The sequence below is a fragment of the Phascolarctos cinereus genome, unplaced genomic scaffold (genome assembly GCF_003287225.1).
Source record: "Phascolarctos cinereus isolate Bilbo 61053 unplaced genomic scaffold, phaCin_HiC Scaffold_4;HRSCAF=312, whole genome shotgun sequence".
NCBI lineage: Eukaryota > Metazoa > Chordata > Mammalia > Diprotodontia > Phascolarctidae > Phascolarctos > Phascolarctos cinereus.
In genome coordinates, this window is record NW_027555847.1 from 726,135,873 (window position 1) to 726,148,099 (window position 12,227).

General features: G+C 50.6%; 1 gene segment (V, D, J or C); it reads right to left on the reverse strand.

Moving 5' to 3' along the window:
• Nucleotides 1-10,225: 10,225 nt before the first annotated feature.
• On the reverse strand, nucleotides 10,226-12,142 carry LOC110202569 (Ig lambda chain C region-like). The segment is given in 2 exon segments: nucleotides 10,226-10,649; nucleotides 12,094-12,142. Coding segments are annotated over 2 exon segments (354 nt in total).
• Between the last annotated feature and the right edge of the window lie 85 nt (nucleotides 12,143-12,227).

Below are 12,227 nucleotides of genomic sequence, written 5' to 3' on the forward strand. Positions count from 1 at the left end.
AGCGCGCTCTGGGTGCCCTCCCTCCTTGCCTCTGCCTCTCAGCATCCCTGACTTCCTTCAGAGCTCAAGCGCCATCTTCTCCCTGAGGCTGTCCTCATCAGTCACTCCCCTCCTCGCCTCCGTTGCCAGTGCCTTCCCTCTCCCCAAACGGCCTCGAATTCCCTTTGCCGGTGCTCTTTATCTACTTACCTGTGTGTATGTTATTTTCTTCCAAAGAATCTAAGCTTCTTGAGGGCAGGGACTATCTTGTTTTAGACTTTGTATCTCCAGTGCAAGGCGCATAACAGGTGATTAATCAGTGCTTACTGACTGATAGGTTTGGGCATATAACAGGTGCTTAATAAGTGCTTACTGATAGATTGTGGGCATATAACAGGTGCTTAATAAGTGCTTACTGATTGACTGTGGGCATATAACAGGTGCTTAATAAGTGCTTACTAACTGGCTGACTGCTAGATCTTGTGTGTGCATGTAATAGACTTCTTTTAATCAAGGGATACAGGAGCATAGATCCGGCAGCAGCGCTGTTGAATTGCTAGCTCCAGGCTAGGAGTCAGGAGATTTGGGTTCTAGTCTGGGATGAGTCTCTTGCTAACTGTGGCATCTGGCCCAATCTCTCTCCCTCTCTGGGCTTCCATTTCCTCATCTGTAAAGCAGGTGAATCGGGCCCTGTGTCCCGGCTGAGCAATCCTCTGATGGGCTGCCTCAGGAGGTGGTGAGCTCCCCATGCCTGGAGGGCTTCAAGCAACAGCTGGCTCTTCCCTTGTTGGGGTGTGGGAGAGAGGATTCCTTTCAGCAGGTCGGGCTTGGAGGAGAGGCCTCTCCAGTGGCCTCCAGCTCAGAGTCTGTGCTGCCGAGGCTCCCCCTCCCACCCTGGCTGTTGACAAAATGATGATTAAACCACACCAAAACAGCAGGAGCAGCTGGCGGCCTCTGTTTACAGCGTGCTTCACATGCCCTTGCTAATTTGATGATCACAACAACTCTGTGAGGCGTGCAGTGCAAGTCCATTTCACAGATGAGGAGACTGAGCTCAGAGAGAGGAATTGACTTGCCCAGCTCTGCACAGCGAGGGCTACAGCTCCAGAGCTTCCCGTCCAGCGGCCCGGCCTTAGCGGTCAGTGCCCCTTGGGGGGGCCCCTTGCCCAGACTCTGCCACCAAAGGCTTGGGCAGGGGGCCACACTCAATCTTGGCTTTCATCCCTTGATGGAGTCCCCCAGGGGACCTCAGAGTCCATTAGTCCAACCCTGTTGTGGCACAGAGGGGAAACTGAGGCAAAAGCCAGGGAAGTGACTTATCCAAGGTCACACAGTGAGTGGATCATCTACAAGCCTCTCCTTTTACAGATAGGGACACTGAGGCCCAGGGAGGGGGAGAGGCTTGTCCAACCTTGAAAAGCAACTTATTTGAGATGACTTAGCCCCATGCCTGGTACATAGTGGGTGCTTAATAAGTGCCGATTGACTGAGATGGGGTGGAGGGAAGTAGAAAGAGCTGTGGATTTGGAGTGGGAGCACTTGGGGCTGAATCTTCCCTCTGCCTCTTCTCTTGTGTGACCTTGGGGGAGTCATTCTCTTCCTTATAAAATGACAGGGTCAGACTAGATGGCCTCTGGGCCCCTCTCAGTCCGAGATCCAGGAGCCTGCCTGTTCATGGGGTTTTAGTATCTTAGATCTAGAAAGAGCACTGGACTTGGAGTTAGCTGACTTGAGCTCGAATGCTGGCCCTGCTCCTATCTGTGGGATCTTCAGCAAGCCCCTTCCCTGCCCTGGGCCTCAGTTCCCTCTTTTGCAAAAGGCCCCTTCCAGGTCCCGTGGTCCTGGGATCGAGCCCAATCCCTGGGATCTCAGTCTGGCCATGTGAGAAGAGCCGAGGTTGGAGGACCAGAGGGAGACTGGGTTTGGGTTTGATGACCACCTTGGTCACCTTGCTCAAGTTACTTCCACTGTGAAATGGGGAGGTTGGCCCAGATGTTGTCTATGGACTTTTCTATCTCTAAATCTATCATCCCATGGTCCTACAGGTACCAGGGACTTGGGGCATTCACTTGTGTGTGTGTGTGTGTGTGTGATCAACTCCTGGACATGGGGAAATCCAGGAACCTCAACCTTCTTAGCTGTGATGCTTTTGAGAAGATCATGAGCCCCAACCACAAGGGTAGCCTTGGGCAGCAGGGAGCTGAGGGATTCATGCTGGACCCATGTGGGAGCAGACCAGTGAGTCAATAGGGCAGAGTGGGGAAGATCTCTGGAGCCTTTGAATTAGGGTCCACTCCCACTGTCTGGTCTTAATGGTCCTGTGCCAAGTGATGAGCACGTTAGAGAGATCTGACCATCTTTCAAGATGTGACTTTTGGGTGAAGGTCTTGGGAGAATCACAGATTTAGACAGGGAAGGACAGCAGCAATCATGGAGGCGAATGGGGGAGGGGAAGTACCTTGCCTGAGGGCAGACAGTGGGTTTGATTCTCACTCCATAGATATCCTTCCCATGCCCCTTGCTGCTTGTCCACTTTGTGGATGACCCCAGTGGGAAAGGAGGAGTAACTACTATGGAGTTTACTGAGTCACAATAAAAATCCCAAAGATGTTTATAGGGCACAAAAATAAAACTAAGAAAATGAAGTTCAGTAGCTTTAAATGTAAAGTATCACACTTGGGGTAAAAAAATCAATCATGCTTAACCCTTCCCAGCAATACAAGGATCTAAGCCATCTCCAGAGGCCTCGTGATGGAAAATGCTGTCCACATCCAAAGAAAGAACTATGGAAGTCGAATTGCTATTTTTATTCTCTTCTGTTGAGTTTTGTTTCCTCTCTCTGATGGTTCCTCCTATTGGTTTTAATTTTTACTTACAACACCACTAATGTGAAAATATGTTTAATAAGAATGTAAATGTAACGCCTATATCAGATTGTGCGCTGTCTTGGGGCGGGTGGTGGGGAGAAAGGGGGAGAAAAATTTTAAACTCAAAAGCATATGGAAGTGATTATCGATAAATCAAAATAAATTAATAAAATTTAAAAAAAGAAATAAAAAAAGAAAAAAAATCAATCACCAAGTACACAGTGAAGGGTGTGGCTAGATGGTAGGTCCTATGGAGGAAAAAAGGTCTGTGGGATTTTAGTGGCTTGCAAGATCAGTCTGAGTCAACCAAAAAGCTAATGCTAGCTTAGAGTTGATTAATGATGGCTAGCATTCTGGGAGCCCTTTTTGCAAAGTGTTTTTGCAAATACCATTTCATTGTATCCTCACAACAACCCTGGGAAGTGGTGCTATTATTCTCCCCCTTTTATAGATGATGGGACTTGGGGCATTCGTGTGGTGTGTGTGTGTGTGTGTGTGTGTGTGTGTGTGTGTGTGTGTGTGTGTGTGGTGTGTGTGTGGTGTGTGTGTGGAGTCACCTCCTGGACATGGGGGAATCCAGGAACTGGGACCTTCTTAGGTGTGGGGCTTTTGAGAGAGATTACTGAGGTGGGCACAAGTTAAGTGACTTTGCCCAGGGTCACACAGTCAGTAAGTATCTGAGTGTGGAGGTGAAGTGAGGCCTTCCTGACTCCAGGGCCTCAGTAAACCAGGACTTTGTTAAGACAGGCATTGCATCTTCCATGAGGGAAGAGAGAGCCATCTGTAGAATTACATTCAGTTTTGGGTGCTATGTTTTAGGCAGGACTTTGATAAGTCAGAGGGCGTTCAGAGGAAAGCAGCCAGGATGGCGAAGGGGCAGTGGGCCATGGGACAGGCTGAGGGAAGAGGGATGCTTGAGTTGGAGATGGGAAGAATCAGGGATAGGATAGTTGTTTTCAAATATGGTAGGACCTTCAGGTGAAGGAGAGATTAGACATGTTCTGCATGAGCCCACAAGGAAAGAAGAGGGGAAATGTGGAGACGGTCCCGAGAGGAAAAAAATCTTCCTGAAAGTTACAGGTCTCCAAAAGTGGAGTGGACTTTCTGGGGAGGCAGTGAGGGAGGAGTGGAGAGCTTCAGGCAGAGAGGTTGTGTGATCACTTATTGGAAATGTTGTAGAAGGCATTCCTATTGACTACCTTCCCGCAGACACTCTGCGTTCCAGTCCAGCACACCTCTTCTATTTGGCTCCTTATGCTCGATAATCCACGTCCAGCCTTCACACCTCCGCACAGGTTGCCCCCTCTCCTGCCCACCATCCCCTGCCATTGCTTGCAGAGCTCTCGCTCTTCACCTCTGCCTTTTGGAGCTCCCTTCAAGGCTCAGCTGCAGCACTATTTCAAAAGGAGAGATTGTCTCACTCTGTGTCTGGATCTCCAGTGCAGAGCTCGGCACAGATACAGGCTTATTGAGCCAGCGATGTCCCTCCCGATTGCTCTAGTCGTTAGCACCTACCCCCACAACTGTGTGTTCATCTTGTACGGATGCTGGGTCAGGGTGGCAGTGCTTCCCCGGAGCCCCGCCCTCTCCCAGGGAATGGAAGCCCCTTGCAGACAGCGACGGGCTCATTTCGTATGGTTAGCCTCAGAAATGGGCACCGTGCTCGGCCCAGCCAAGGCGCTGGATGAACACTCGTTGACCGGCTGGTTGGTATGTAGGGATAGATCTTTACATATGTATAGATGTGTATGTACAGATCTTCAAACATGTATAGACATGGATGCATAGATCTTCACACATATGCATAGATATGTGTAGCTTTACATATATGTATAGACATGTAGGTATGTTTCTTTACATATATGTATAGATATAAAAGTATAGATCTTTACATATATACGGATATATGCATACAGACCTTTACCTATGCAGGACCGGATGGTCCTGCACCAAGTGATGCACATTTGATTTTACATACATGTATAGATATGTACATATAGATATTTACACATATGCATAGATAAACATATATATGTCTTTACATATATAGATATGTAGGCATAGCTCTTTACATATGTACAGATATGTGTGCACAGACCTTTACATATGTGTATAGATGGCCAGGTATAGATTTACACACACACATAGATATATCAGCATAGGCATTTCATCTACACATAAATATACATGTATATATTTTTATATATGTGTATAGACATGTATGTCTAGATCTTTGCATATACATACACGTATATGCACATGCAGGTTAGAGTAGGTGGCTTCTGAGATCCCTTCTCTGGGTGGCCTTTAGACTTGCATTCCTTTGGACCCTTCAAGGATTGACTTCAGACTCCCTTCCATAGACAGAGAGAGAGAGAGAGAGAGAGAGAGAGAGAGAGAGAGAGAGAGAGAGAGAGAGAGAGAGAGAGGGAGAATCAGCCCAGGACCCAGGGGACAGGAACAGGAGGGATTAGAAACAGAAGAATGACTTCCTGAAGAATTCAGAATGAAGAGGGGGCTCAAGGGAGACCGTCAGACTCCAGGAGCGGCCAGGGCAGAGTGGCTTTCCCCCTCAGGTGGCTCTGTGTGTACCTCTGTCCCCTGGGCAGGATGCCCTCCATGACCCACCCTGTCCTCCCAGAGGAAGGAGGCCTGGGATGCTCTTGCCAAGCTGTAGCCCAGGAAGTGGCATCTCATTCAACAAGATGCTCTTTAAAGTTCCGCCCATCTCCATCACCCTGGTTCCTTGTTCCGAACCTTCCTGCCTCTGCCATATGGGCTGGCTTGTGGGGATCAGTTCCTGTCTGGGGCATCAGACTCAGTTCTGAGCATTGGAAAGACTAACTTAAAAAGTGCCCCGTGTTGCCATCCTATCCATCCCAGAAGGGCAGCACCTGCCAGCAGCCCTGGTTCCACTCTTATCATCATGGAGCTTTGGCCTTTCTGTGTTTCTGTCTGGGCTGGTTTGCTGCTCCTGAGACAGTTTGCTTGGCCCCCTCTGCCAGGGGATCACCACACTGCTGTTGGGTCCGGAGACGCTCAGACTTTAGCCTGACGGCAGCTTGACCCAACAGCCTCAAGGCTTCCAGTAGCAGGCACTATGCTGTTTGCTGCCGAGCCTGGAAAGAACATTGATAAGATGGAGGAAATCTAGCCAAGAAGGATGAGGATGGTGAAAGGCTTTGACATCCATAGCACATGAGAAGGAGCTGAAAAGAAGTGGGGGGAAGAGAAGAGTTGGGGCTGTGATCACAAAATCTCAGAATCTGAGAGTCAGAAGGGTCCTCAGAGGGCATCTGGTCCAGCCCACACAGGGGAATCCTCACTATAATGTACTGGACAAGTGGCCAAGCCGCCCCTGACCCCAAGGAAGGGGGAGCCAGCATTTCTGGACTCAGCCCATTCCACTAGGGAGCAGCTGTCATTCTTACGAAGCTTTTCTGAATATTCAGCCGAAATTTGCCTCTTCGTAACCGACATTCATCTGGGTTCTGCCCAATGGTGCCAAACAGAGCAAGCCTTACCCCTTTTCTGCATGAGAGTCCTTCAGATTCTTAAAGACAGCTATCACGTCCCTTCTGGCTCTTCTCCAAGCTATGCACCCTCAATTCCTTCCAAAATCTGAGGGTAGTGATGTGTAAGAAGGGGTATGCTTGTTCTGTTTGGCTCAGAGGGAAGTGAGTAGAAGAAGATACAGAGGCAAATTGAGGTTTGATATTAGAAAAACTTCTGAATAGGTCTCCAGGAGTGAAGGGGGCTAGGCTGTCCAAGGAGGCAGTGAGATCCCCCTCCATGGGGATCGTCAAGCAAAGGTGAGACGGCCACTTCTCAAAACACTTGTTTTCAAGCCAATGTTGGACCAGATGGCCCCCGAGCACTCTCTCTCTGCTCTGAGTCTGTTTCAGTGGTTTAGCCCCCACGCTGGGGCCCCAGGAAAGGCAAGGTTATTCTGAGCCCAGGGCTGGGCAGCAGCAGGGGCAGAGTAGAGTGAAGGCAGCCGAGAATTGGCAGCCATCTGGGCTGGGCCCCTCTGTCCTCCAAAGGAATCCCCACGATGTGTTCAGCCAGCTTAGCATCAATGCTGAAATAACAGGGCTCTAGGGAAGCTAGCCTGCCGGAAGTCAGGACCACGCTAGTTTGGCACTTTCACCTAGTGGGACTAGAGCCATGTAGGAACTGAACTAGACTTTGAAGCCAATATCTCATCATCCCTCTCCTCCCACCAGGGCCTTGGGCAAATGTCTGTGTGTTTGTTTCTAGACATCGCTTTAAAGCACACCTCTCCTTGTAAAAACAACTCTGATGTGAAATGGAAGGGGTGCTAATCACTAGGCCCCTGAAATGGGCTGACAGTCAGGGGCAGAGGAAAGTGACCCTGCAGCCTCTTCAGGGCAGAGCAGAATCCTGAGAGGGGCCTGGCCCTGAGAGCAGGGTCAGAGTTCCCCATGTTCCCCCCTGCCCTGCCCTTTAGTCATCCTGCCCCCAAAGGCAGTGAGTTTCTCTGCCATGGTCTTTGGGGAAGCCACATTGGCTCTTTGTGATCCAGCTTCCTTTTCTGGCTGTTCAGTGACCATGCCCTTTACAATAGGTTATGGGATTTCCCCAGGAATCATAGTTAAGCTTATTGCTCTATTGTGTGCAGACTCCATTCTTCTCTTTTTCTTACTCCCTCTCTTTTTCCCAGTCCTGCCTTCAATCTCTCCTCCCCTCCCCTCCCCTCTGCTCCCCTGCCCCCTCCTCTTTCCCCCTCTCATCTCTCTCTTCTCCTCCTGTCCCCTCCTCTCTTCTCTTCTCCCTCCCTTCCCCTCTCCTCTCTTCTTTTCTCCTCTCCCCTGCTCTCCTCTCCAATAGGTATTTAGGTAGGTACCTACAAGATTCAAACAGAGGAGATGGACAGTAACCATGGAAGGGAAGGTTCTGGACACTGATAGCACCATAAAAGGTTACCGGCCAAGAAGGTGGCCTTCACACTAAGTCTTGAAGGGAGCCAGGGATTCTCAGAGTTGACAGTGAGAAAGGAGAGTAACCCAGGCAGTGGAGAGGGTTATGCAAAGGTGCAGAGATGGGAGATGTAGTGATGGGTCAGAGGAACCCTGAGCTGACCAGGTTAACTGGTTCATGCAGTGGGTGGAGAAGGAAAGGATATCAGGAAACAAGTATTTATTAAGTGCCTACTGTGTGGCAGACACTGTATTCAGTGCTTGACAGTGTCCTCATAACAACCCTGGGAGAAAGTGCTATCATGATCCCCATTTGACAGATGAGGAAACAGACAGGTTGTGACTTGGCCAGGGTCACACAGTTAGTAAGTGTTGAGGCAGATTTGAACTCAGTCTTCCTGGCTCTAGGCCTGGTGATCTCTCACTTAGCTGGGGAGAGTAATATAGGAGACTGGGAAGGTAGGGAGGGTTAGGGTAGGCTCTACAATGTTCAGTGTTTTGACGCGACCAGTATATGTTGTTCCCTGCAAATGGTGATCTCTGGAGGACATCACCAGCTATGGGGGCTCCTCTTTCCATATGGACTCTGCAGTGGACACTCTCCTCCATGTCCTCTGGTGAGCACATGGTTCACTGTTTCAGGCAGTGCTCCAAAATGATCAGGGTTATCTCTGCTGCCATATCTCTCAAGGAGCCTGGGATGATTTTAGCGAATTCATGTGTTGCATTGGGGGCACCTCCTCGACTCACAGGACACAGGGCCATTCCCCCAGGTAATAGCTACTCCGGGTTCAAGGCACTGTGTGAGTCCGTCTCCCTCCATGGCTCACGGAGCCCCACCACAGTGTTTGTTTTGACTAATTAGCCAGATGACACAACTCCTTCAATACTGAGGTATTTTAATGAAATGGAACAGTAAGACCAGTATCAACTGAAGAAATGGGCCACAAACCTGGGAGGACACGTCCAACCTCAGTGGGAAGAGCAGATGTCCTTAGGGAGGTGTTATCTGGGTACATCTGTGGAGGAGAGCTCATGGAGGACATGTATGTGACTGGAGCACGTGCACGAAGGAGCATAGGTACGGGGAGCACATGTGGCCAGGACAGACATGTGGCACTGGCAACGTGGCCTATGAATGCCATCAAACCATGCCTGTACACGGCAGCCACCCGTGGCCAGGTGTCCATGGCACCACGGAACCACTGGCCTCTTATTCATTGCTGTCGTGTGGCTCTGTGCCCTGGGGAGTTATGGCACCATCAGAAGGCCTGTTAGAAGGAGGCCAATGTAGCCTCACGAGGATTATGGATACCTTCATGGACGAAGTCCATGCCCACACCCTGTCTTTGGATGAGAAGGCTTTATCTGAAAGAAATCAGATCAGGATGAGGGTGTATGTGGGCAGTTAGTGCCGCATACTGAGATGTGCTCATGTGAGGAAATCTGGGAACCAGAAAGGGGGCATGGTGGTGAGTGTTTGGATGAAGGTCAAGGGAGGAAAAAGCAGAAGGGAGGTTGTCATGGTGATGTCCTGCCCATTGCCAAGTGAGCGACCATGCTTTCAGTCAGCCAGGTCCACAGCCTAGGTCCCATCTTGGCCTCCTGCTCAGTGTCACTCTGCCCACCTGTTCAGCCCCCTCCAGATCTTGTCCTCTGCCTTCACACCTTCCCTCACATAGGCCTATTGTTATCCACTCATACTTTCTTGCCCTGGGTCACTCCCTCAGCAGCCCTGGTCTGGCTCACGGCAGTCGCATTCTCATGGGTCTCCTCACCTCCAGTGTGGTCCTCCTGCAATCTGTCCTCCACACAGCTCAGATTTCTGTACGTCATTAGGATTTGCAAAGCACTTTCCATTTGCTATATCATTTAATATTCACAATAGCTCTGGGAGATAGGTGCTGTTAGTAACAACAAAAACAAATAATAATAATAATCTTTATATAACAGTTCAAGTTTTGCAAAGTGCCTTACAGATATTATCAAATTGTTTACTGCCAACAACGCAGGAAGGCAGATGGGGTCATTCTCCCCATTTTCCAGATAAGGAAAGTGAGGCTGAAGGAGGAATAGTGACCTGCTCACTTCAGGGGGCACAGATAGGAAGCCTCTGAGGCTGGATGTGAGCTCAGGTCGCCCTGACTGCAGGCATAGCGCTCCATCCACTGACCTCCTATGTTCCCATCCTGCTCCTCTTCCTCCATCCCAGAGAGCCATCCCTTTGACCAAAACCAGTTTCAGATACCCCTCATGTTTCAGAAGGGAGAGACAGGCTCTGGCAAGAAGCAAATATGTGGGCTGGAAGTGATCTTTCATCTCCCATCCAGCCAGGGGCTTAGCCTGTGGTGCCTTTTTGGCATGAAGGTTGTCAGGGACCCAATAGTGTGAGTTGCACTGAAGGGAGGGGAGATCAGACACAGAAGACTGGAGAGGAAATTGAATGATAAAGAAGATCTTTATTGGAAGAGGGTAGGGGGACTATGAGCTGGGGAATCCCATGTGTGGGGATAGAGGGAGGGGTGCAGGAGAGATGTGGGCCTCTAAGTGCACTGGTTGCGCGAGAGCTCCCTCTGGATGACCTTGGCATTGTGGGCGACCTTGCAGGTGAAGGTGTTGGCTGACAGCCACTGGTCAGCAGAGAGTGAGAGGTAACTGCTGGCTGAGTACTTGCTGTCACTCTGGCGGGATGGCTGGGAGGTCTCCACACCCTGGGACACGGGGGAGCCATCCTTGGTCCATGCCACCTCCACTGTTCTTGGGTAGAAGCCACTCAGCAGACACACGAGGGTGGCCTTCTTGGTGGCTAGCTCTTCTTGGGATGGAGCAAAGGCATTAATGGTGGGGGCCGCCGTGGGCTGACCTGGGAGGTGTGTTGAAAGAGGAGGAGAGGTTAGTCAGAGAAGAGCAAAGTGTCAGAGCCTGAGGGACAACCTTGGGGCCTCCAGACCTGTATGTTCAGTCCAGATTCTACCAGGGCCTGGGAAGTCAGAGTGATGAGTAGCAGCTAGCCCTGAATCAGAGCCTTGGAGAGTTCCAGGTAGAAGAGACACCAGAGCCCATTTAATCCCAGAGAGTGGAAGTGACTTGCCCAATGTTAACAGCTAGTAAGAGACTGAACTATTATTCCAACCCACGTCCTCTGACCCTGCCCAGTCCTGGGCTTTCCTGCTGCCCCTGGCCCTTGCTCTATGTACACAGCTGGGCAAGACTCTTCCCTGCTCTGGGCTTGAGTTTCCTCAGTTGCTCAGTGGGTGGGTTGAAAGGTCTGATCTCTGAGCTCCCTTTCTAGCCCTGACCTCATGTGCTTCTGGAGCCTGGGGCTTCTTAGCCTTCCTGCGCATCATTATTCAAGCCCAGCCTGGAGGGTCAAGCTGAGGATTCCTGGGGGATTCCCAACCACCATCCCTGGTGCTGTCCTAGTGACAATGTCTTTCCTTTGGAGTCCTTCAGTGCTGGGGTTTCTGCCTATCTGCAGAGCAGTCCTTCTGCCTGTAGCTGTCAGTTTTTGCTGCAGATCTGCTTGTCCTTAATGGTCGGTCCAATTTTGGCAATGTGTGGTCTGCTCTGAGACCGAGTCTGTCTGTGCGGGGCATTTGGTCTGGTGTGGGCAGTAATTGGGTTCTTGGCAGTGTCTCTGGCCCAGAGCATCTGTTTGCCTTCCCGGTGCTCATCTCCATGAGCTGTCTCTCATTTGCTGACAGGCTGACTCTTGTCCTTGCTCCACATCTCTGCTCTCTTGTGTGGCCGTCCACCCCCAGATCACAATGGCTGACCTTCCCCTGTGTTTCCTGGAGTGCCTGTGGTTGGGCTCAGAGCGGAAGGTGGCCCTCTGCAGCACAGCTCTCTGACCCCTCAGTCCCTTCCCATGAGTCCCCATTGCCTGGCAGAAGGGCAGATTGGACCTTCTTTCCCCAGATGATCCTCCCTGTGCCCAGCCTCAGTTTCCCCTTAGTCCCAATCCCATTCCAGACCAATCATTTCCTCCATTCCCCAAAGATGGTCAGGGCTCCCAAAGGATAGCAGGAGACTGAGCCAGGCTGAGAGGTGATGGTCACAGCCATGGGCCAGCCAAGTCCCCGTATCAATGAGATGAATGGAAGGCTTTGTCAGAGCCTTGGGAAAAAAGGAGGGGAGAGGAGATAGGAAGGGCAGTGGTTGGAGATCCCAGTAAACCACAAACCTCTGGTTGGAGCTGGGATGTTTGACCTCAGTCAGTACCCAGAATAAAGCCCCAAAAAATCTCTAGCAAATTTCCCAGAGCCCTTATTAGCACAGAAAGAGAGGTGAAAAGAAGGGTGACTCACCAAGAACCATCAGCTGGGTCCCTCCGCCAAACATAGCCCACGGTGACACAGACCTGTGTATAAACCCCCCAGTGACGTGGCCCCAGGCACCATGGCCCAGGAACTCTCAGGTCTCCTCAGGGGAAAACTGCCCT